Source organism: Lepus europaeus, chromosome 21, assembly GCF_033115175.1.
Source record: "Lepus europaeus isolate LE1 chromosome 21, mLepTim1.pri, whole genome shotgun sequence".
In the NCBI taxonomy this organism is placed as follows: domain Eukaryota; kingdom Metazoa; phylum Chordata; class Mammalia; order Lagomorpha; family Leporidae; genus Lepus; species Lepus europaeus.
Window position 1 is genome coordinate 57,929,995 of NC_084847.1, and position 27,027 is coordinate 57,957,021.

Below are 27,027 nucleotides of genomic sequence, written 5' to 3' on the forward strand. Positions count from 1 at the left end.
CTATGGGCAGTGGTTCATGTCCTGGCTGTTCTACATCCAATTCAGCTCCCTGCTAATGGCCCAAGTGCTCAGTTCCCTGCCACCTATATGGGAGGCCCAGATGAAGCTCCTAGCTTCCTCCTGGCTCAGATCTGGCCATTGCAGCTATGTGGGGACTGAACCAGTGGACGGAAGATTCTCTCTTGGTAACTCTTTGAAAGTCATCGTTACACAGAGAGAGAAGCAGAGGCAGAGAGAGAGAGGCCTTACATCTGCTGGTTCACTCCCCAGTTGGCCACAATGGCCAGAGCTGTGCCGATCTGAAGCCAGGAGCCAGGAGCCAGGAGCTTCTTCTGGGTCTCCTATGCAGGTACAGGGGCCCAAGGACTTGGGCCATCTTCTACTGCTTTCCCAGGCCATAGCTGAGAGATGGATTGGAAGTAGAGCAGCCAGGACTTGAACTGGCACCATATGGGATGCTGGTATACAGGCGGCAGCTTTACCCGCTATGCTGCAGCGTCGGCCCCAATAAATAAAAGCTTTAAAATAATTTTTACTTATATAAAGTACAGAGAAATCTGAAAAAAATGGGTAAAAGAGGAAGCATGTGGTCTGCTTTATTTGCTCAGTCCCTTGGTGCACCGAGAACCACGTATTCTCAACTACCACTCATCTTTTGCTCAAGCATCTCCAATTAGTCAACCTGAAAAAGGGACTGATAGGCATAAATGAAGTGAATAAAACATTTAAACAATACAGGTAACTCAACAGTAAGCAAATATTAATCAAAGTTCATTTTCCCTGATAACCTTCTTGAGATCCTGTGGCATGATTAATAACACCTTTTATGAGAAAAAATATTGCTGAGTTATAATCTTCAAAAGTTTTATTCTGAGAAATGGTTCATCTCAAATGAAATTAATTACTGAGCACAATAAGAATAATATCAAACCAAACACAAAGTCGGTGCCATTTATTTAAATTACAAATCACAACAGGAAAGATAAGCAGCTTTGATTATTACATGCTATGGTTATAGTAAGGCAAAGCTTGGAGAACAGAGTAAAACAAAATCAACACAAGTTTTTTGAAAAGCAGCAGCACATGCCATCGGAGTACAAGTCTGAGAATCTACAAGGTCAGTTCTATTACTGTGGCATAGCCGTATCCCATAGGTGTTACTCATTCTACTTCTTCCCTCTACCGTGTCCTAAATAGGGCTTACAGTCTTAGGAATGTCTATAGTAACACTTTGTACCAACGCATAAAAATAGCCAGTTCTCCTCTCACATAAGGGAGAGAAAACAGACACAAACCTGAGTATTTGGCATATGCTGCTTTGCACCATCTCTTTAGTCTAATGTCTCACCAGGGAAAAAAACACACACAAAGTCCTCTACCTATTACGGCAATTCTGACATAAACTGTGTTCACCTAACAGATGGGAATATTCATTTTAAGTCTATTGTTTATAAACACACATTTTTAAGGAGAGAAAGTTTCCTGGCTCTTTATAAGAAAGTATGATAAAATCTTTGTACCATATGCCACTAAAATGTAGCAAGTGCCTGCTCCTATTTCAAATCAACACAGCAGGGAGTGTTTCTATTCCCTGTATTAAGGCAGAACTCTACTAGACTAACAGAATGTTTTCCAGGACTAATTCATTACCAGGAATAGCAAACTTTTAAAAATCAAACACAAAATCCCAATAAAACTAAGAGTTTACACGCCCACTTCCGCGAAGTGGGAAAGCACTTCAGTGGCGAAGTGCCATTCTGAATGGGCCAGTGGGACCACCCCAGAATGTCTCTAGAAAGCAGGATTGGGTTCACATCAGTCCATGAACAGTTGCTCGATTAGTCCTGGAGCCGAAACTCGATATTTAGGATCTGACCCACTTCACTTTATTTGGAAAATTCTCCACACCACAAGTGTTGGTGGAGACAGAGCTCACATCAAATTTAACTTCAGAAAGACCACATAAGGATATTCTCAGACCCCTCTCCGTGGGGCTCAGCTACAGAAAATAGCACAGCTTATTCAGCCCACACCTAGGCTGGAGGGCACAGGAACAGGGTAGAAGGAGACATCACTTGCCAGCAGCATCGGTGGGGAAACAGCAAGCCCTGGACCAGGAGAGGGACATGGAACCCCTGCCAGCTTGGGCAGGGTTGAGGAAGTGGCACCCAGCATCCTCTTATGCTGGTGGCAGGAGCCTCAGGGGACTGGCTCATGGGGTGACTGTGGCACTGGTGGCCTTGCCTCAATTTGTGCATAATCTCCAGTCTGCCTGGGGAGTCTAAGAGCAGCCCAAATCCACTCCAGCAAGAACCTGTTTCTCTGGATCAGGACCTCTTCAAAACTCTATAGCCCAAGAAATTGAGGTTCAAAAGCTTTCAAAAGTTAGCAAGCACTCATCATGATCACAGAAAAATCTAACTCCTCACAGAACCATTTACTTCTTAAAAATTTGGCTTCCTGGTCAATTATAAAGAATCATTAGGTAACAAAGAGCTCCAAAAACCGGGGCAAATTAAACTATCATAAGGAGATTCTCTGAACATGAGCCACTAAAACTTTGGAAAATGACAAAATCACTACTTACAGGTGCTGGTGCTGTGGCGTAGTAGGTTAAGTATCTGCCTGCAGTGCCGGCATCCCATATGGATGCTGGTTCATGACTGGGCTGCTCTACTTCTTATCCAGCTCTCTGCTGTGGCCTGGGAAAGCAGAAGATGGCCCTAGCCCTTGGGCCCCTGCACCTGCGTGGGAGACCCAGAAGAAGCTCCTGGCTCCTGGCTTCAGATCAGCCCAACTCTGGTCCTTGCGGCCATTTGGGGAGTGAACAAGAGGATGAAAGACTTCTCTGTCACTCCCTCTCTCTGTCTGTAATTCTATCTCTCAAGTAAATAAATCTTTTTTTTTAAATCACTAATTAGAATAGTACTATTGAGCATGACTAAGTATATACATCAAAGTAATGAGACATTTGCCACCAGGACAGAAGAGAACATTTATTGTTTCACCTCTACAGGGGGTAAAACATTGTCAGGGACAATAAGCTGCAAGAAAAATTTTCTATTAAAATTAGATTTGATTTTTTTTTCTCTGTCTCTCTCAACTAGGGGAAGAGGGACATCTGTTGACATCCATTTTGTGCCACTTCAGATAAGACTATTTGCCCCAAATATCATTTTTATGATGGTATGAAAATAGTTACTTTTTATGAAAATCAACAAATTCTACAATAAGCTTTTATACATTGGCCCAAAAACTATTATCCCTAAAGTTAAAAACCAACTAACAAACAAAAAAAATGGGGTGGGGAGGGGGCGAACAAAACAATAAATAAAAAACCCTGCAAGCCATTTATATTACTCTTGGAACTGCATCAATTTTTTTAATGAGATAAATGTTTTCAACTTCATTTTTATAATGTTCCTATTTGAGGGTTTTTTTTAGAAGATTTAATTTATTTATTTGAAAGGCAGAGTTACAGAGAGGCAGAGAGAGAGAGAGAGAGAGAGAGAGAGAGAGAGAGAGGGAGAGAGAGACCCTCCATTTGCTGGTTCACTCCCCAACTGGCCCCAAGGGCCGGGGCTACACCAATCCAAAGCCAGGATCCAGGAGCTTCTTCTGGGTCTCCCATGTGGGTGCAGGGGTGCAAGGAATTGAGCCATCTTCTACTGCTTTGCCAGGCCACAGCAGAGAGCTGGATCAGAAATGGAGCAGCTGGGACTCGAACTAGCACCCACATGGGATGCCGGCACCTCAGGCGGCAGCTTTATCTGCCATGTCACAGCGCCAGCCCCAACTATTTGAGGTTTTTAAAAACTGAGTAATCCAAAGTGGAATGACTATATAGCTGCATCCTTCCTCAAGTAAAATAATGAAATGATAACTCCAAACTCAAGTCTGATGAGAGTGAGATACACAGTCCTGAAGGTGTGAAAAGCTTACTAAGGGCTCTAGGACCTGGGCAATCTCAAGGTTATGATTCTTATTGTTTCAAGGGAGGAAAAGTCATCAGTCTGCAGTTCAAATCAGCAGTGTGCTGAAACGCAAATCATCCAATGGATATATCTGCAAAGATCATTCAGCATTTTATTTATTTCTAATTTTGTTTCAAATTAAAAAAAGGCAACAAACAGGTTACTGTGAAAACAGGCTAAGGGTCTATAGAATTATAGATGCTATTTCAGGAATATAACCATGTGGAATAGACAGCCTCTAGGGACTAAGTTTCCACAGTCTCCTTGGTGACACCACATCACGAATTACTACATTTGAACTTTACTAATAGTTAGAAAAGTTAAACCAAAGAGACTCGAGAGTTTTTATGGGGATGTTCTCTTCTGGGGTCCTGGTTTATATGATTTCCCCTATCATAAAAAATGTTTTGGGTATTATTCATTCTACATTAATTCCTACCTTTCCTTCTCAAACCAGGGCAGAAAAGGTAAAATACCAGTTTACTGAAGACAGAACGCCAGAGGGGAACCTATGGTGAGCACTAAATATTCTCTCAAGAATGGAATGTCAGAAAACACTTGGGAAAAGGCGCAGTCATTATTTAGGGTTAAAATCCTTACACTGTCTCTGCTTGCTTCTTTATAATGTTATGTTCTCTATGGACATTAAAAAACTGAGAACCATCATATCAATGGTTAAGGGCAGGGGCCAGCGCTGCGGTGCAGTGGGTTAATGTCCTGGCCTGAGGTGGCGGCATCTCATAAAGCCACTGATTCGAGACCTGGCTGCTCCACTTCCGATCCAGCTCTCTGTCATGGCCTGGGAAAGCAGCAGGAGATGGCCCAAGTGCTTGGGCCCCTGCACCCACATGGGAGACCCGGAGGAAGTTCCTGGCTCCTGGCTTTGGATCGGTGCAGCTCCGGCGGTTGCGGCCAATTGGGGAGTGAACCATCAGATGGAAGACCTCTCTCTTTCTCACTCTCTCTTCCTTTCCTCTCTCTATGTAACTCCAACTTTCAAATAAATAAATAAATCTTTAAAAAGTATAAGGGCAGGCAAACAGCTTCTACAGTCAAAAATATATATCTCAAGATATAATGGAAAAGAGGCGTAAACTCTAAGAATCTAATATAAGCATAAGCAAATTAAGAACAAATTTAAAAGCTTCTACTTGTTTATTTTGAAAGAATCTGTCAACAATAAGTTAAGGGGCTGGTACTATGGTACACAAGTTAAGCTGCTGCCTGGGACACTGCTGGCATCCCATATGGGCACCAGTTTGAGTCCCAGCTGCTGCACTTCCTTTTTTTTTTTTTTTTTAAGATTTTTATTTTTTTATCTGAAAGTCAGAGTTACATAAAGAGAGGAGAAGCAGAGAGAGAGAGAGAGAGAGAGAGAGAGAGAGGTCTTCCCACTCCCCAATTGGACAGAGCTGCACCCAATCTGAAGCCAGGAGCCAGGAGCTTCTTCTGGGTCTCCCATGTGGGTGCAGAGGCCCAAGGTCTTGGGCCATCTTCTACTACTTTCCCAAGCCATAGCAGAGAGCTAGATGGGAGGTGGAGTAGCCGAGACTAAAACCGGCACCCATATGCGATGCCGGCGCTTCAGGCCAGGAAGTTAACCTGCTGTGCCACAGCGCAGGCCCCAGCTGCTGCACGTCCAATCCAGCTTACCGCTAATGCACCTGGGAAGACATCAGAAGATCGCCCAAATGCTTGTGTGCCTGCCACCCATGTGGGAGACTGGCTTCAGCCTGACTTAGCCCTGGCCATTCCATTTGGGGAGTGAGCCAGCAGGTGGAAGATCTGTCTTTGCTTCTCTCTCTCTGGCTCTGCCTTTCAAATAAACAAGCTTTTTTAAAAAACAAAACCAATGAGTCATGTTATAAATTAGGTTAGTCATTATGGTTAAAATTCTTCACTTAGATTCCATGATGAGCCCCAAAGAAAAGAACCAAGAAGTGCAGTGGTGGTAACCCTGGATGTGAACCAGGCCCTTCCCATGGACGGCCCTAGCCACAGCGGGGTTGTGGCCATACATGGGGGAGGGGCGTGGGCATAAGAAGAAGAAAAAGAAAAAAAGAACCAAGAACCAGGTGCGTGTTTGGCAGACACCTGCTTCCCATACCGGAGGGCCTGGACTCGAGTCTCCTTTCTGCTTCCAATCCAGCTTCCTGCTGAAGTACACCCTGAGAAGTAGCGGGTGATGGCCAATGCAGTGAGAGACCCAGATGCAGTTCCAGGCTCTTGGCTTCACCCCGACTCAGCCTTGGCTGTTGTGGGCTTTTTGGGAGTGAACCAGAGACAGAAGACAACATGCTCTCTCTCTATATGTATGTGTCATTCTGCCTTTAAGACAAATAAAAACTAATTTTATAAAATAATGAAGGGAGATTAATTAAAAAATCCAAACCATCTCCAATAAGAATTTTAAGAGACCTAATGCCAATTCTGATTCACAGAATCTCCAGAAACAATCATGCCAGGACTCCACAGAGTGGAAAATTAAGTTAAATCAAAGCTAGAAATAAAGGCAAGTAATACACAACTTTGTGTGGCAAACAGAAACATGTGGCTATGTCACGTTATTAAATATTAGAAATCTAAATCAAATAAGATAGCACAGATGTCTATTAAAAAGACTCCAGAAGTCAATGTTAGTTACTCAGAAAGAGGTGATAGTAGTCCATCAATTTTTAACTTCATGAGTTCATTTTCCCCTGTCTTACAGACAAATATGCCAAAAGGACTTGATGCCTTAGAAATGAAGAAATCATTTTGCCAATTTCAGGGTTCTCAGATAAAATTACATGCTAAAACCAGACTGAAAGGTTTAAGCTACAGCTTCTAGCTATTCATATATGAGGCATTAGGAAACAAGAAAATTAAGTAGCTTGTGACTTTGGGATTCTACTTAGTTTAGCTAAAATGGCCAAGAATAGTTCATTTGAGCCTATATCCTATTATTCCATTAGGCTATGCACACAGGAAAGGAGCAATGGAGCCTTAAATAGTAGAGAAACATTGATATATAAGCCAATGTCAGGAAACCAATGCAGTTTTGTTCCTAATGCATATTTTCCATGAACTTTTTCAAGACCTCTCAAATTCTTGAGCTACATTCTCTGATACAGTGGACATACTGAGAAACAATTTGGTTCTTTTAGGTTTTGCTTTTAAAGACTTGACAGACGAGACCCTCATTCCCTCCTATGGGCTGTAGGCAGCTGTGGTCACCTTAAGTCGTAAGGATTTTCAGGGCAGGCGCTCCATCCCTCACTCCTGTGTGAGCACCTGTGATCTTGGTTAAATCTCTCCCTGGCACTGGGTAGAACACTGACTGCTCAAAGGGTCTCTCCTGAGATCCCCAGAGCCTTTTCTCCATGCCACCTGTTCCTTCCGGCACTCACCCTGAGAAATCCAGCTGCCTTGCTCTCTTCAAACCCTTAGCTATCTTCAACTTAGAGAGTCCACCAGCATCCACCGGGGTTCTCCTCCTCTGATCCACAGCCTGGAAATTCTCTCAAGGCAGTAAACTGGGGGAAGTCATGGCACTCACTTTGTCATTCTTCAATCTCTGTGGGATCTCAGTCTTTTTTTTTTTTTTTTTTTTTTTTACAGGCAGAGTGGACAGTGAGAGAGAGAGAGAGAAAGGTCTTCTTTTTTGCCGTTGGTTCACCCTTCAATGGCCGCCATGGCCGGCGCGCTGCGACCGGCGCACCGCGCTAATCCGATGGCAGGAGCCAGGTACTTATCCTGGTCTCCCATGGGGTGCAGAGCCCAAGCACTTGGGCCATCCTCCACTGCACTCCCTGGCCACAGCAGAGAGCTGGCCTGGAAGAGGGGCAACCGGGACAGAATCGGTGCCCCGACTGGGACTAGAACCCGGTGTGCTGGCGCCGCAAGGCGGAGGATTAGCCTATTGAGCCACGGCGCCGGCCGGGATCTCAGTCTTTCATTAACTGACGTCTAGTGTCTTGAAAACAACTGTTCTACATGTCTTGAACAGTTATAACTCTTCCAGATGAGAGTAAATCTGATCTCTGTTACTATGCCCGGGCCCTGGCTGCCAGCTTTCACCAAGGCCAGAGCAAGAGAGAACTGATCAACAGGATTAGACTGCAGCTCCAGAAGCTGCAGTTCCACATGGGCCATATATCCCAAATCTAAAGTTGTTGGATACATCTCCTGTTGATCAGGATACTGAGGGAAATTTCTGGAAAACCCAAAAGGTAAGTCAAGCACAGCTCCTTAGGTTCTGAAACAAGAACACGCCTTCTGCAGAAGGGAACTACACACACTGAAAAGCAACTCTAGAAACCTCAGAACAAACTGAGAACTCAAACATGAGCATTAAGAGAGAACCGTTCTGAGGGAATTACTATCAGAGCCATATAATCGTGAGAATAAGGCTGCTTTCCCAACCACACCTAGGCCTCACCAACTGGTAGAACAGTTGGAACCTTGTGCCTGGCTTTACACATGAGTCATCGCAATGGTGAAAATGCAGGCCGGCGCCGCGGCTCAATAGGCTAATCCTCCGCCTTGCGGCGCCGGCACACTGGGTTCTAGTCCCGGTCGGGGTGCCGGATTCTGTCCCGGTTACCCCTCTTCCAGGCCAGCTCTCTGCTGTGGCCTGGGAAGGCAGTGGAGGATGGCCCAAGTGCTTGGGCTCTGCACCCCATGGGAGACCAGGAGAAGCACCTGGCTCCTGCCTTGGGATCAGCACAGTGTGCCGGCCACAGCGCGCCGGCCGCGGCAGCCATTGGAGGGTGAACCAACGGCAAAGGAAGACCTTTCTCTCTGTCTCTCTCACTGTCCACTCTGCCTGTCAAAAAAATTTTTTTTTTAAAAATGCAGATATTGCTCTACAGCCTTATTCATGGGTGGCCAAGACAAACACTGAGAAAGAAAATTCCCTCTCAAGCACACAGAGCTGCAAGCAGTTCACCAGGAACTTAACAATGAATAGGAGATGTGTGACAAAGGAACGCTTGGAAGTCAGAGACGCTTGGCAGCGGCACATGGCTGGCACCTGGGAAAGCAGTCTGGGAGAATACGACAGGGAATTCTGAATGCTGATGAACCAGCGGAGCTGAGTGTGTTATGTGGGTAGCTGCATCACTAGAGAGCATCCACTTCCGACTAGGCACTCAGTAATCAACAGGGAAGGAGGGCATGCCTAAGGATGCCATCTGGATTTCTTCTCAACTAAAGAAACTGGATATAAACAGATCAGCTTTAGCATTCGATCGGTCTCACCAAAGCCAGTCTGGCTTTTGCCCATGCTTGATGCCTAACCTGCTACCAGCAGAGACGGATGTGGTCTCTTGTTATAGCGCGGTTCTTCAGCAGGAAAGGGCACACCGCTTCACAGTGCTCTCCAAGATGCATGTGTTGAAGCAGGAGCCATAACTATGGGGTCCAAGTCTCACCAGCCCCCACCCCAGGACCTATTTGTGTTTACTAATCTTGGGCTCTTCTGGATTGAAGGTCTCGGTGTCCAGAGGGATGCATTTTCCATATGAGAAAAAGGAAGGAAACCAGAGAATCTGAATTTACAATTCACCCTGGTCACTTTGTATTCTTCATACCAAATGGCTAATGAAAAAAGAGAGGTGCTGTATTGATGGAGGTAAGTAAAGCTCACTACCCAAGACACTAGGGTTGGTTCAGCACAGTGGAGGTGAGCAGGAGATAATTCACTGGGGTATCTCCAAGTGCTTCTGAGACCCACCACAATTACAGCATCCATGGTCCAGCAAAAGCAAGGCAAATGAACACACAGATAGAGGCCTGGGTCATCAGGGTACTTGTTGAGAGTCAGTCATATCTAGATCAGACTAGAGAATGAGAAATTTATAAAAAGAGCCCTTTGTTCTACCAAGTCTCCTGAATAAAGTCCTTGTAGAACTGTAGCTGAGTATCTTCTTGTAGGGTACTCTTTGATGGACTACACTTAATAGCGGGTATGAGGGACACTGACGGGTTCAACGGTCTCAACGGAATCTTCTAATGTTCCATTTGAACAATCTGTCTGGCTCCACTTTGCACCTGAGCTGCTGCTGCGGTCACGTTTCACGCGGCCTCAAGTAGCTTTATGTTAGAAGTTACAAGTTAACGCAGGTGGAAGCGCCTTGCCTTAACTCATGCGTCAAACAATGCCTCACCGCCAGAATGTTCAGTTAAGCACTAATTAGAAACGAAGGCGAATGACGATGGTGCCAGTATTTACCAACAAAATATGGGACATGATAATTATTTTCCTCTTTCAATCTTCAGATTATAGAAGTATGAGGCTCTCCCCAAGTTCCAGTTGAGACTGAGCTCTAGTTACAAGGGCCACCAGCTTGAGAACACATTCCTGTGTTGGGTTTGCCTCCTCTCCCTGCTCACTGCCCCTATCTTGTCACTTACTACCTGGGGCTGTGTTTCCAAATAACCTACCTGACTGAACCTTTGTCTCAGGCATTGTGTTCAGAGGTACCCTGGATGTTAGAGATACATGCCTAGCTCGTCAGGAGTATCTTCCTGGCTTGCAGCTTGCCTCTTAATCTCCAAGGACTAATTAAGCATACATGAAGTTGTACGTGACTACTGGTGATGTGTTTTTGGTGAAATTTTCAAAGCTTTTATAATTTGACCTGGTATATTTAGAGATCATTTAAATACTCCCTTTGTTTTCTCTTGTTTCTATTTGTTAATTATTCAATGTATCTGAAATTTATTTTGATGTTTGATATAAAGTAAGGATTTATTTTGAATCTTGTTTCCCTAATGAATTTCTTTATCAATAGTTTGAACACACACTTGCTTACATCTGTTTTAGGGTCTGGCTTCAATCTCTCCTCAGGATTATTTTTATGCCACTAACATGTTTTTTTAATTACTGTAGCATCCTATCATGCCTTGACTCCCAGAAAGGACAACTGCTGCCTATTTCTGAGATGTCTTAACAACTCCATTTCACAAGTTAACCTTTGTCCATCAAATCCCATCCACATGTATTAAATTGTATTATTCAGGGTCAGCACTGTGGCACAAAGGGTTAAGTCACTGCTTCACATTCCAGCATCCCATAAGGGAGAGCCAGTTCCTGTCCTGGGTGCTCCACTTCCAATCTAGATCCCTGCTGGGAAACTAGCAAACAACAGGAGAAAGTGCTTGGGCTCCTGCCAGCCAGGAGAAATTCAGACAGAGTTCTGAGATTCTGGCTTGGGCCACGGCCACATGGGGAGTGAACCAAAGACATGTTTCTGTGTCATTCTGCCTTTCAAATATCTTATTAAAATTAGGCTTACTAAAATACATATTAGGGCCGGCGCAGCAGCTCAACAGGCTAATCCTCCGCCTGCAGCGCCGGCACACCGGCTTCTAGTCCTGGTCAGGGTGCCGGATTCTGTCCCGGTTTCTCCTCTTCCAGGCCAGCTCTCTGCTGTGGCCCGGGAGTGCAGTGGAGGATGGCCCAAGTGGTTGGGCCCTGCACCTGCATGGGAGACCAGGAGAAGCACCTGGCTCCTGGCTTCGGATCAGTGTGGAGCGCCGGCCACAGCGGCCATTGGAGGGTGAACCAACAGAAAAGGAAGACCTTTCTCTCTCTCTCTCTCACTGTCCACTCTGCCTTGTCAAAAAAAATTTTTTTTAATTTAAAAAAATGCATATTAGGTTAAAGTATAATTACAAAAAACTAACAGATTTACAATGCATACCTTTCCTATCTAGGCTCCACTTTTGTATCTCTCAGGATTTGTTCTTCACTTCAAGTAGTTTCTACTCATTTAAGTTATTCCCACGTATTTAATATTTTTTATTGATGTTGTGAATTTCTTTGCCTTTTTATAAAACATAAGAAAAATAACTTTTCCCTTAACCATTCCTATTTTTACTGAAATAAAAAAATGTGCAAACATCCATCAAATTGCTATTGTTTTGCTGTCAGGGAAAGTGAACCACAGACAGATCTCATAATAGAACTGTAAGATTTTCAGTGGTTTGGTTTAGAGCATCAAAATATTTCTACTTGTTGTAACAATGAACACTGCACCCAATCCTAAGAAATTCTTGGCATATGTACTCATGTCACATACACAGGTACACACACTTTGATTATGATTACAACCGATTTTTTAATCTCAAAGAAGAAAATAATTTATACTGAATGTTTTCAGGATGAAATAGGTACAAATGCACCTAAGAGACCCAAGCTCACGTGGTTTAATTACTTAGCTACTATTCTTTTGCCAATGTATTTACTTGTGCTAAATGCAAAGGTGAGCATCCATCTTAAACTCACTGCACTTTGTGTAACACAGTGAATAAAATGCTATTTTTAGACAAAACTGGAAAAGGCAAACTTCTATTATTTGCTCTTTGCAGGTTATACCATTTCCCTGACACCACGATGGGTGGGGACGGGGGATAGAGATTCTCTTCCAGGTAGGAAATAGCTATCATTTTCATAAAGTATTCATATTTTTCAATTGGAAACATAGAAAGGTCTCTGGAAGGTTAACACATGACAGCTGAAGGTGCTCATTGGAAGAAAAGTAGGTGAAAGAGTAATTTGAAAAATAGCATGAGATTTTTAGGCAGGTTTTATATCTTGACAAAAATGATGACAAAACACAATGGGTTCTTGATAACCCATCTCAGTGTCTGAAACCCTCATCGAACACAGCATAACTCATCACACCTGCCCCAAACCACTCCGGCTTCAGAATAACCCATTTCTTCTTATCGTGCTCTCCGTCGGAGAGTTGTGAAGTGTCTACCTTATTTTAACAGCCCATACGTGACAAGTCACTCCCCCCAGTCTTGCTTCAATATAACCAACAATGTTTTTTCACTGTGTAGATTAACCATGGGTGTTTGAAATGAACAAGTAAATCTGCTAGAGGAAGGAGCAAAGCAAAGGGAGTTTCAGCTCTTCATGAATTTTTAAGGTTGACACCAAAATTGTTTTGATTGTTAAGCATAAGCAGTTTCACACACAATAATGGTACAACGTAAAAACTGGCTTTAAAAATAAAACTGTATCACAACTATGATTAAATAACTATTGCTGGACGGGAACTTGGCCTACAGTTAATGCAGATTGAGACACCCACATCTCGAGTCAGAGTCTGAGTTAGTATCCTAGCTTAGTTTCCGATTCAACTTCCTACTAGTGCACCCCAGGAGGCAGTGGTGACAGCTAAAATAGTTGGGTCCTTGCCATCCACCTGGGCATCCTAGACTGACTTCCTTGCTGTTGGATATGGCCTGGCCATTTGGGTTGTGAACTTTTGGGTGGATGATCTGTTTTTCTCTCTGACTCTCAAAGAAAATTTTAAAATAGCCTTAAATGTATCCAGTGGAATGCAAATAACATAATGATTTAGATGCCCATATTACCTATTTTAAAAAAGGAATTCTTTAACGCTATATCTTTCAATTTACTTATTTACTCTTGCACCATCAAGATACAGTTCCTCAGAGAGACTAAAATAGGGAAAAGTCATGCCTTTCATACACACACACACAGATATATAAAAATGTATTTATTTGTTTATTTGAGAGGCAGAGTTACAGACAGAGAGAAAGAGAAAGGTCTTCCACCTGCTGTTCACTCCCCTAATGGCCACTACAGTGGGAACTGGATGGCTGATCTGAAGTTAGGAGCTTGGAGCTTTCTCCCACTTTCACACATGTGTGCAGGGGCCCAAGCACTTGGGCCATCCTCCACTGCTTTCCCAGGCCATTAGTGAGGAGCTGGATTGGAACTGGAGCAGCTGGGACTAGAAACAGCATCCATATGGGATCTGGCGCCACATGTAGAGGCTTAATCTACTACACCAATCACCAGCCCCAGAGTCATGCCTTTCTTTAGTCAAGAAGTCATCCAAGGGGTCAGAAAAGGATGTTCCACAGTGCCTGACCAAAGGCATGTTCTCGGGCAGCTCCATCTCAGAAAATAAACACACTATGCAAGCACATACCCTAGTTTGAAGACCACAATAACAAATGTGCTACATCACTAGTTCTTTTTATTAGGAAGAATACTCTGGATTCTTTTCAAACTCCAATTTTTTCTTCCTGAGATACAAAAATCTTTTAAGAGAATCTTGTGAGGTGGGTTTTATTACTGATCTTACAGTAAGATCTAAATGTTACACTTGTCTATATATGTACGATAAATTAAAGAGCAAGTACTTGAGCTCAAGTCAACTGCCTCAAAAGCACATTAATTACACATGCCTCTCATTTCTAAGTGTCCTTTTTTGGGTTTTCCTTCTGCTACTCCCCCAAACCAATCCTTATCATGTCATAAGATGATCCTGTACAATAGTGCTGTTTCACACGCATCAGAACCGCCAGTGCTCACAGGGTGTGTGTGTGTGTGTGTGTGTGTGTGTGTGTGATGACCAGCCACACTGCAGACACTGCAGGGCTCCAAGGTCATGCAAACAAAGCTAACAGCAGAGCCGCTGGGATTCCAATCTAGCACTACTGGATTTCAGAGAGCTCTGAACTACGGTGAAGGGCTCCCACAAAAGTAGATGCAATGAGAGAAGGGGCCTGATGTGATAGGAAGTCACAAGCTCTATCTTAGAGGTGACTGGGCAACGGGAATGAGCAAAGACTGTGGTGTGATGAGGAGGGGCGTAACCTAAGAGTGCTGAGGACAGCAGCCTACCCAGGCCTCTGCCAAGGCAGCAGTGCTCAGCGCTGCCCCCGTGTTGGGCAGCAGACCAGGTGGCCAAGCCTCTGCTGGTGTAGAGATGCTGGGAAGCCGGGCTTTTGGATGAACTCTTGCAGGCAGACATGCACACACACACACACACAGAGCGAGCGCAAGGTGAACGTATTTCAAGGGTCACACCATCACCACCTCTGGGGGACAGAGAGAGGGTGGACAGACCACTCCTGACACTGAACTGGCTGTCCCTCCAGACAGCCAACTCTTTCTCGGTTCATTTAAGTGACAGCACAGCATTGCTGATATCTGCAGACTGTACGGGCTCCCCCAGCTCTCCATCCCACTCAGCGCTGCAGCACCCAACAGAGAACCCTTACACAGCAGAGAGGCGCTCAGGCTGTAGGCGTACTGAGGCTCCACGGGCAATGCCACTGCTGCTGCTTGGGACTTCACACTGCCGATGACCCCTAGCCCTGACCAATCCCAGCCTTGTGCTCTGTCCCCACCTCATGCTCACTTCTCCTCACCGTGTTCATCATACCTGCAGTGCCACAGCACAGCATCAGGCGCACAGCACGAATTTGTACATCCTTGGTGTTCTGTACTGACTACACAGGCTCTGCCCACACAAGGTTCCACACTTCCCCACCCCAACTCAAAACCAAAGTTTTTGTTGACTACTCAGAGCTCCAAAAGCTACCAAACTAAAGAGCTCTGAATATATATTTATGCTATTTAGATAGGAATAACACTTGTGGGTGGGGGCTGTTGCCAGAACATAAATTTATCTCGTTACACTGTAGAAGCACTCCTCTGTGAGAACAGTTATTTTGTTTAGGAGTGTCACTAATGGACTTATTTTAACAAATCTAATGATTGACTTCCTAGGTGTAAACACAGTTCATATCAGAAGAGTAAATCACATTCCAATTATATGCTCAAATCTGGTCCTTTAATCCTCAATGCGTTAGAAATGCAACCACATATTTTCTCCCTTTGTGTGATCATGGCCAATCAGGCAAATATTCTAAACACATCACTCTGAAATGCAATCTTATTTTCAAGCCATCAATTACTTATATTCGTTGCTGTAGGTGGTGAGCTCACTGTCATTGTGCATCCACTTGAATTCCAAAGGCCAGCTCCCTTCTGCAAGGCAAGTGAGAACGAGGCGATTTCCTTCCAGGTGAATCTGGGGTAGACCTGGCTCCGTTTTAAAATATGGTGCAACATCATCTGCAATATTCCAAGAAGGGAGAGGAGAGAAAAACACTGAATCAAATACACATGAAAATGACATCCATCAAACTAATACATCAACTATTTAAAGAGACTTAATTTTTAAAAGCAGAAATGCCTAAAGCCCAACAGATTATTATCAAGCCCCTTCTATCAGGTTCTATTTACCTCTCAATCAGAAAAATTACTTGTAGCTTAGACAGCACCTTTCTTAGCTCCTCTAATAATGACTCTGTCCTTTGTTCTAGACCCTGTCTAGTCCACTTGGGCCTCATTCCTTTGTAATCATAACCTCTACTCTACCACCAATGGCTCTGCTCCCAACCTGTGTGTACTGATGGTCCTCTTCCCCACTTAATGCTGTATAATTGTTCAGACCTGGTTAAGGCCACTCTTAGGATCATTGGTTACTATCCTCAACCTGTCTTTTATGACCTTGTCTAAATATGATCAGAGTCGGGGAACTTGGAAGGCTTCCATAGCCTTGGCAACTCATGACGACAGCCTAGGGTGGTTACTGGCGCCATAAACTAGAGTGTCAATTTGTTGGGTCAATAACAGGAGCCACTGTGCGCTTGCTCCTGATGTGGGATCTCTGTCCTTAATGTACTGTACATTTTGATTTAATGCTATAACTAGTACTCAAACAGTATGTTTCACTTTGTGTTTCTATGTGGGTGCAAACTGTTGAAGTATTTATACTAAATTGATCTTCTGTATATAAATAGAATTGAAAATGAATCTTGATGTGAATGGAAAGGGAGAGGGAGCGGGAGAGGGGAAGGTTGCGAGTGGGAGGGAAATTATGGGAAGGGGAAGCCATTGTAATCCATAAGCTGTATACTGGAAATTTATATTCATTAAATAAAAGTTAAAAAAAAAAAAAGCAGAAATGATGACTGTTTGACCCAATTAGACAGTAAATATCCATAGTCCACTAGAAACATGCCCAGAAAATAGTTCATAAAGCCAGAAGCTCAATGATACCATCAGCTGGAAACAGGGGACAGGTTTACCCAAGTTACTTCTGTTACAATTAACACCAGCTTTTCGAAGGGACAACCCCGGCAATCCCTGTTTATCTAAGCCTTTGGTTTTAATCAGGCAATCTATTTTTAAAGTAACGATCGAGGGTATATGCACAAGCTGTCAGAGAGAAGTTCCCACAAATAACCTTTGACTGGTTTTAAAAATAGGGACTAGGATAAGCAAGATTAACATATCTATCTATACATATGTACATAGATGAGAATCTAATTTTCCCTTTAAGCACTCACATACAGTTGTCTCTTTTTGTGAATTTTAATGGAATATAAAGCTGGAAATCTGGTGTCTTCACACAATATTACAAAATAACAAGAATGAGCCAACTACTACATACACAGTAAAATGTGAATCCCACAGACTGATGTTGAGTAACAGAACTCAGATGGAAAAAAAGGTTAAAAAACATGTTTCCATTCAAAAATGCAAAACTAATCCATGGTGTAAGTGTCAAGATAAGGGTAACCTTGGAAGATGAGATGGTGATCAGGGCATACTGGGGTGGCTTAGGAGGCAGGCTGAGATCAATGTCTTCACACCGTTACCCAGATGAATTTCCTTGGTAAGAATGTGCAGAATTCTAGGCATGATCTTTTGTATGGAGACACCTTTTTAAAAATGTGTGTGCAGCACACTGGGCTTTTAGCTACTGTTCCAACACTAATTAGCATGACACTGATCAGGACTCCAGTGTTCTCTTTCCACATCAGCAGATAAGCAGAATTAAGTGATTCCTCACCTTTTTTTTTTTTTTTTTTTAACCACAAGACCCATAGGCATAATTTGCTTCCTGTCTGCCCTTCAGGCAGGCTACCCTTTCTGTTTATGAATACCACCACAGGCACACTTGGTTGCTTCCACGTGTCATCCTGGGCTAAGCCATTACCTGTGCACCTGATCCTTCACCTGGAATGTTAGGTACATGCTTCAGCTGAACGAAAACTCCTCCCCACCAATTCTTCCTAAAAAATTATTATGTCAGAGCTGGTGCTGTGGCATAGCAGGGAAAGCCGCCACCTACAGTGCCAGCATCCCTATGGGCGCTGGTTCAGGTCCAGGCTGCTCCACTTCCAATCCAGCTCTCTGCTGTGGCCTGGGAAAGCAGTAGAAGATGGCCCAAGTCCTTGGGCCCCTACGCCCATGTGGGAAGACCTGGAAGAAATTCCTGGCTCCTGGCTTCGGATCAGCACAGCTCTGGCCATTGCAGCCAGTTGGGAAGTGAACCAGTAGATAGAAGACCTCTCTCTCTCTCTCTGCCTCTCCTTCTCTCTGTGTAACTCTGCCTTTCAAATAAATAAATAAATCTTTAAAGAAAAAATATGTCGGCCAGCGCCGCGGCTCAATAGGCTAATCCTCCGCCTTGCAGCGCTGGCACACCAGGTTCTAGTCCCGGTTGGGGCGCCGGATTCTGTCCCGGTTGCCCCTCTTCCAGGCCAGCTCTCTGCTATGGCCAGGGAAGGCAGAGGAGGATGGCCCAAGTGCTTGAGCCCTGCATCCCATGGGAGACCAGGAGAGGCACCTGGCTCCTGCCTTGGGATCAGCGTGGTGCGCCGGTCGCAGCGCACCAGCCGTGGCGGCCATTGCAGGGTGAACCAACGGCAAAGGAAGACCTTTCTCTCTGTCTCTCTCTCTCTCACTGTCCACTCTGCCTGTCAAAAAAAATTTTTAAAAAAAGAAAAATTATGTCTATTAATATTTATTAAATTTTGAAAATAATGTATGTATGGATTATATCCCAGTATATGTCCTGTAAATTTTTTCTGAATTCAAGCACCAGAACAACTCCAGGAGCAAAGTAAATATTAAACATTTGTTGAGAGGAATGAATGCAAGAGCAGTAACATAAGTAACAGCAATGGCTGGTATTTACTGAATACTTGCTATGCACTAGAAACTGTTCTAAGTACTCTATATGTATCAACTTGTTTTGATTATCACAAAATACACATCATTATTATATACAAAAATGGGTGAAAAACAGCACAAATTAAGTAACTTGCCCATGCATGGCTACCCACCATTATTTAAAACCAGATAATCTGGCTCCAAAATTCACCAACTCTATACATAATGATTCTGAATGTCACACATTTCTGAATAAAGTAGTTTTCTTCTGAAACTAACTTCAAGTTTTTGTAACTTATTTTTGGAGTTAGAAATTTCTGTTTCAAATTACTGTATCTGTGGGGCCGCCGTTGTGGTGTAGCAGGTAAAGGATGCCGCCTGCAGTGTCGGCATCTCATATGGGCACCGGTTCATGTCCTGGCTACTCCACTGATCCAGCTCTCTGCTATGGACTGGGAAAGCAGTGGAAGATGGCCCAAGTGTTTGGGCCCCTGCACCCATGTGGGAGACCCAGAAGAAGCTTCTGGCTCCTGGCTTCAGATTGGCACAGGTTTGGCCATTGCAGCCACTTTGGGAGTCAAACAGTGATGGAAGTCCTCTCTCTCTCTCTTTCTGCCTCTCCTTCTCTCTCTCTGTAACTCTTTCAAATAATATAAATAAAAATCTTTTTAAAAAGTTACTAAATCTGTAACATGTTAAACATCAAACAGTGTAACAATTATGTTAAAATCGATACTCCGTCTGCATACTAAACCACCGTACATACTCGTGCACTGAGTGCAGTGGAGGATGGCCCAGGTTCTTGGGCCCTGCACCCCATGGGAGACCAGGATAAGCACCTGGCTCCTGCCATCGGAATAGCGCAGTGCGCCGGCCGCAGCGCACCTACTGCGGCGGCCATTGGAGGGTGAACCAACGGCAAAAAGGAAGACCTTTCTCTCTGTCTCTCTCTACTGTCCACTCTGCCTGTCAAAAAATAAAAAAAATTTAAAAAAAAATAAAAGGCAGAGCACACAGTCTGTCTTTCTGGGTTCCCATATCCACTGATTCAACTAACAACGTATTGAAAATATTAGGGAAAAATCCTGCACCTGTAATTAACATATACAGACTTTTTTCTTATCATTCCCCTACACAATGCAGTTTAACACATGGTTACAGAGCCATATGTAGTATGAGGTATAAGTAATCTAGAGATGATTTGAAGTGCATGGACGAAGTGTGGAGGTTACATTCAAATAACAGGCCATTTTATAAAGGATCTGAGCATCTGTGGATTTTGGAACCCATGCAGAGTGCTAGGGGTAGGGCAGACCTGAAACCAATCTCCTATGGACACCAAGAGATTATTGTATAGCATTTAACCTGAATGTTGATCACTGTATGCCATCAAAACGGCTATTCTGGTATACAGTATCACTGACCATTTACTAATACTCATTCATTTATTCATTCAGAATTAGAGAACTTTTCTTCTGCCAAGGGCAATTAGGAGATGTATGTATGTATGTGTGTGCGTGTATATGGCATCATTCACAGGCCATACAAAATTATCAACCTTTTAAATTAGCCTGCTGTAGATCTACTGAATTTTGAGTGACATGTGTGGTTGCTTTGGCAAGGCCAGATCAAATAATTTTGCGACTTTTCCCATCCCTGAAACAAACACATGCTAAATTCCTTATGGGACTGTTCCAAGGACCTGAAGTAGGGAGAGTTAACTTAGTCAATGAGATAGAATGCAGGTGCCAAGAGCTAAAATCAGGATCAGCAGGAGTCAAATATTCTAGCAACAGCATGTGAAAAGGCCAAGCGGTGGGAGCCAAGATGGTGAGCAGCCTTGGGACGTGCAGAAGACGGAGAAGCCAGCCTGGCTGCAGGTGCTGAGCGGGAATGGAAGCAGGGTATGCAGCCCCCTGCAGGCAGGACAAGCACACAGCACGCACCATCCCCCCCTGACTACCAGTGGTGCCTACTTCACAGTCATAAATTGCCCAGTATGAATGACAAATTATACTGTCAACATTATGGTGGCGATAAGATAACTGGCTATTATGAAAGAACAGCAGAAAGCCTGCAAAGGGACTGCGTTGCTGAAGTAGGAAAGGAATTGAAGAGGAACCAGCATAGTGGGAGGCCAGTCTGGAAGCAACTGTAGTGACCCAGGTAAAGTGTTTTAAAAGGTGATACACAGTAGACTGGGTGAATGGAATAGTAGGAATTGTTGGATGGCTTTAAGACATCATTTAGGGGCTGGTGTTATGGTGCAGTGGGTTAAACCACTGCTTGCAGTGCTGGCATTCACTCTGAGCATGGGTTTGAGTCCCAGCTGTTCCACTTCCCGGCCAGCTCTCTGCTAACGTGCCTGGGAAAGCAGTGGAAGATGGCCCAAGTCCTTGTGTTCCTGCACTCATGTGGGAGACCCGCATGCAGCTAGCTCCCGGTTCCTGGCTTCGGCCTGGCCAAGCTGTTGCAGACTTTTAAGGGAGTCAAACAGTGGATGGAAACTCTGTCTCTCCTTCTCTCTTTTTTCTCTGTCACTCTGCCTTTCACATAAATAAATATTTTAAAATAAAATATAAATAAGCATTATTTAGGAGGTGAAACACACACAGTGATGGCTTTCCAGTAGGGAAGTCGAAGCTTCAAGAAGGGTTCTTAGGAGTCTCACTCAATTTTCTGGTCAATAAGCATGCATTTACGCTATGTGCTGTCCTCGGCGTCGAGAGTACAAAGAGAACAAGACACAGTCGCTGCCCCTGAGGTTATGGTCTAGATTGGAGGCAGAAATAAACACAGAGTAAAGTGCTAGGTGCTGTGAGGAAACAAGTATCTCAAAGTCAGGAGAAATCAATCCTGGCCTTCTTGCAAGAGCTCAGCCTGTTCTCCCAAACACGATGTGCTCTGGGCTCCCTTTCCAGTGCATGCTTCATTTTTTATTGTCAACCATGTGTCCAATTTCCCTTTCTGCCATGCACTTCAGCTAAAATCATCTACTCTTGTGACCCAAACAGTGCAATAAAGCTGAATTGCAATAGATATAGCTTTGATACCTGAGGATTTACTGAGCTGCAGGCTTTATTAATGTCCTACCATTTGCACTCTATTTAACAATAGAAAAAGAAATGCCACTTCATATGGTTCCAGTGTCCTACGCAAAGAGTCATAAAAGATACATCTTTTTGAAAAGGAAAAACTTCAAGACAGAAGCTCAAGAATTTGAATTTGGTTTCACAATAGCGCGAGTCTCATCAATTTAATATATTATATGGTGATTTTAAATTTAAATTATACCAGAATTCAATTTTTCATGAAATTGATAGTTAACTGAAGATGTCTATATGATACATAAAATATTTTGCTGGGGGCTGTGGTGTAGTAAGCAAAAATATTTAAAAGAGTCTTCTTATATGGTTACTAAACAAATGTCTTGTGATTTAAATGCCTGCAGCCTTACTGTTAGCATAGACAGACGTGGCACTATGAGGAAGAGGAAGGGAAAATATGTAAATGCTTGGAAATTGTAGGCATTCAAATTAAAAAGTATGGCCACAAGCATTTTATTTATCCAACGTGGAGACACACAGTTACCTCTCTGAGCCCAACACCATTTACTGCTGAAAACATACAGATCTTGAAATTAAAAGAGGGCATGAAGGTGACCAAACGCAAAGCCGTGGGGAGAGCAGGCAGGGAGCGAGGATTTGTATCCAGGTCTGCACGGACCTTGTGCAAAGGCATTTGATCTTCACATGCTTTAAGAGAAAAGTCTGCAAAGAGCAAAAAAAAAAAAAAAAAAGATTGGGCTACCTCTGAGGGAAAGTTAGGAAACTCTGACCTGGCAAAAAGCCCCTGGTCCACCTACCACTGCTCTTCTGAGGGGATGTGTGTTTAAATCAACAGCTGACGTCCCTCCCCTTACTCAAGGAAAAGGCAGACAGTAGCCACACTTCTGTTTACTAACAACGAACATTACAAGAGCCTAGGATGAATTGCCAAGCAAAACCATGAAATTTGTACTTTCACATACTTTTAAACAGAACATAAATCATTTACAAAACACAGTTTCACTTATCTGAGGGATACCAATTCAAGGCCCATCCAAAAGAGAACGGCCTTCGTGTTCTCTTCAGACAACGTCCTAATTTGATGATACAGAAGTGCCTTTCCTAAATTGATTTCTAAGGTTTTTGACTATAATGCAAATATATTTAACTTCACTTGTTCAATGTGAGGTTAATGTCATCTGGAAGGGATGGTACCTCATGTGCAAGAGCAGAAACCATGGACGTGGAGAACAGCAGGTCCACTAGCATCCTGAAGCAGAACCTTGCCTGTGGTCCAGCTTCCCCACCATGAGTAAGGGGAAACTTCCTGCGGGTTTTAATTATCTATTCCATAACAGAAAACAGGGGACCTAATTCCTGAAACCTTGTAATGGCAGAATACATAGCAATTAATGCATAGTTTATCTGGATAATACTGATTCAAGGTATTATTAAAAGCACAGCTTGCCCAGGCTTCAGTCAGTGTGGAAGTCACACTTTTTCTCTCCATTTTCTCTGAAACCAACGTGAATTAACAACATATTTAAGTGAACTCATTAGGTACCAAGAAAGTCAAACTCCAAACTTTCAGTGAACACTTCAGCTAGAATAAAGGTGGAATGGCAGTAGCCTATTCAGGAACTTGCCCCTCTCTTCCATTTTAAAGTGATAATGATAAACAAGCAAGAATCACCTTCCACTTAGCAGATAAATCAACCACACTACAAACATGGGGAGGTGTGAAACAGGCAAATGTCACAACTCTGTTGCAGTGACAAGGGAATTAAGAAGCCATCCTACTCAGCAACCATGCATCAGGTGAGAGTCCGGGGGGAGAAGCGGGGTGGCAACATGAATGGAGCAATCAGATGGAGTAGGACCTTCTGTTACTCAACTCTGCTTCTGCCACAGCTGAACTGCCCAGAGCAAATAATGTGTTAGTCTAAACCACTAATCTTCCTTTCAAATCTCCTTTTATATCAAGTCCAAACGTTTTCATGTCCCCAGTCTATGAATTTGCCACTAACAGAAAGTTTTGTTTTTCAAATTCCAGTGAGAAACAAAAGCACAGAGCATAATGTGTCATATGTAAACTGTTCCAAAAATATGAGTGGAAGATCCTTTTGTGGTAAATGGAGATTCACATTTCAGCTGCTGGGAGTTCATTCCATACACTATGGGAGACAGGGATGTAGTCTCACTGTCTAGTGTCCCTATTTCATAAAGCTAATACTAATCTTTCTACAGAAACCAATTATGCATTGAAATCTATCTGTGAAGTAAAAATTAAATATGAAACTACATGTTTACTGTAGTCAGATATGCAAATAAGGGAGGGTCACCCTATGATGCTGTTAGCGGACCCTGGAAGGCTCCCACATGCTTTAAGACACGGCAATTCAAGCTGTACTTTGAGACTACCAATGTCAATCCTTTAGTAGTTAAAGGTGAAATAGAGAAAGAGGAGAGGCTGAAAAGGGAGAGGTAGAGAGAAAGGAGAGTTTAAGTCAGTGATGCACAATACTCCTTGAACTAGACATGTTTCACTCCAATGAAGAGTTGCCTCTATCTTCACAGCTAGTTCTTATTACATTAACTTATCAAAAATATTCACAAATATTTTCCAGAGATAGAGTTCCAAACACAGTCAAATGTATCTTTATATTCTGTGGATCTAAAAAAAATCCAGTTTGTATGTTACTTTATATATTTCCACTAGTATCTTCTAAAATAAATCAATATCAGAACTATCTGGGTAAAGGCAACTACAGTTGATTTCAAATAAACACATAACTAATCTAGTCTGACTGCAAAGTGTAAGAATGGATGTTTTCCGAGCTGCCGCATTACCTCTAACATTTCTGATGGAGCACGGCTGGAAATCTAAGTCAGTTCCCACCCACAGGCATCCTGACGCAGAATCTCCACCAGCTCACTGGCTTCTCAGTCCTCGCAGAACTTCTCACAGAAGAGGAGGCCCAAGACCAAGACCCACACTAACTCTTGCTCCAAAGTCACACAGGCACTTCATCATTCCTCAAGGATTTGCCAAGGGCCTCCGGGCTATGAGGCACCAGGGACACAGCTGGCCCTGCCATCCTGCTCACAGTCTAGGCAACGAGAGATACAAAAAAAAAAAAAAAAAAAAAAAAAAAACAAACAAACAAACCAAAAGGAGCACCACGAGGGGAGACAACACTGCCATGACAGGGCACTTGGGGCTCTCAGCCAAGGACCTTCCTGGGGCTGCGACCCCTACACCTCAGGGAAGGATCTGAAGAGGATGGGTGCCCAGAGGCCCGGGGAGAGCTGACAGACTCACGACACACAAGGCCAAGACTCCCAGGTCCGACACAAACCCCATGTATTCAGGAGCATCACTTGCTGTCACTACAGCGATGCTGTGGCTTTCAAAAGCTTCTGAAGGCTTGGAAAGAACTGACTCCTGTGCCATCCTTCATGACAAGCAAGAACTGTTGTCTTTAGGGGCTTTGACTTTTTTTCCCAGATACATCTTCTAGATCTCAACTAAGAAGCAAAATCTCGAAAACCATCTTTGTTTGTTTTTGTTTTTGCTTTTTGACTGCCAAGGCTGGTTTGGAACCCAGTCTGGGGACCAGGGGCAGGAATTCCAGGGCACACTGTCAACTCATGGCAAAGGTAAACCATTCAGCCATTATTTCTGTCCTCGGTCCCACTATTTTCTGAAAGGTGCCATAATCAGAAGGGACAAAGCAGACCAAAGTTTGTACTGCATATTTCTAGATCTCTCCATAAAGAAATCATTTTGTACTCAAAAGTGCAGCTTACAAGGGTGGGATAACTCTCCAAGTACCTGGTCCATGGTACCCTGTTGATATTTGAAACGGGGCATGCAAAAACCAGGGGGGCAGGAAGGACCCTCAGATTTCCATTGCACAGAGCCATGCACAGCTTGCCCAGGCTTTAGTGTGGAAGGCATACCGATTTATCTCTGTTTTATCTGAAACCAATGTGAATTAACAGCATATTTAAGTGAACTCATGGGGTAAATCTATGCCTCCAGTATTTTCCCCTAAGAACCCATTCAAGCTCTCAGTGAGATTAATCTACAGTTGAAGCTAATGGTAGAAACAGAAATGGTTGTATTTATGTACTGGTTTGATCCTGCACTGGACTAATCTATTTTAACACATAAATTAATAATAAGAAAAGACAGTAGAATAAAAGCAATTCTCCTATTTCTCCAAAAATGAAATAAGCGTCCAGTCCTCCAACATTTTACTTCAAAATAACAGTGTGCTAAATTGTCATTTCTATAGTTTTCACTGAAAAAGTATAAGCAATTAAAATATAAGAAATGTTATTAGAAATAACCAACATTATTCTTGAATATGGTATAGTATTTCTTTTAAAGATTCTTTCAAGAAATTCTGAAAGTCCAACATGGACTAACAAACAGCCCAAGAAAAGAAGCTCATATATGACGTACTTTCTCTACCTAGCCATTCCCTGGTGAGTTCATAACATGTGCTTACCAAAGTAAAACCTGGGACTGAAAAGATACCTAGATGATGAAGATATAATTTCAGACCAAGAAAATGACATGTGAAAACAACTTCCTAAGGACACCTACCACTAATTTTAGCCACACTACAATCGAAAATGGTTTCACAAAGAGAAGTACCCATACCTGATGGCAGTTTGAAGCAAACACCAGGGATGCATTAATTCACTTGAAAAGAACACTGAAGTCATTATATGTTAATACAAAACAAATTTTTATGAAAATTAACTATTAGTCAAAACAAAAGAATTTTTAAGAAGAACTTTTGGCACCTGTTCCACATTTTTTTCAACATCTGGCCCAATAAAAGACAAGCAGTTCCTTACATATGCATCCCAATTTAGAGTTAGCCACCTGTTGTTTCAGTTGCAGGGCACGAATAAAGTACAGCCTCCCAGGTAGTACTTGTGAACAGGAATAATTTAAGCCATTATCATTTTCAGCATTCTTTTTGTGTGTGTGTGTGTTTGACAGGCAGAGTTAGACAGTGAGAGAGAGAAAGACAGAGAGAAAGGTCTTGCTTCCATTGGTTCACTCCCCCAATGGCTGCCATGGCCGGCGATGCACCAATCTGAAGCCAGGAGCCAGGTGCTTCTTCCTGGTCTCCCATGCGGGTGCAGGGGCCCAAGCACCTGGGCCATCCTCCACTGCACTCCCAGGCCACAGCAGAGAGCT

General features: G+C 43.3%; 1 protein-coding gene across 1 annotated transcript in view; it reads right to left on the bottom strand.

Moving 5' to 3' along the window:
- The window catches only part of SDK1 (sidekick cell adhesion molecule 1), a 983,380-nt gene that overhangs the window by 576,429 nt on the left and 379,924 nt on the right, over positions 1-27,027 (bottom strand). Inside the window, exon 2 of the mRNA XM_062180134.1 lies at positions 15,708-15,867. Coding sequence (XP_062036118.1) covers positions 15,708-15,867 — 160 coding nt within the window. The remainder of the gene's footprint in view (positions 1-15,707; positions 15,868-27,027) is intronic.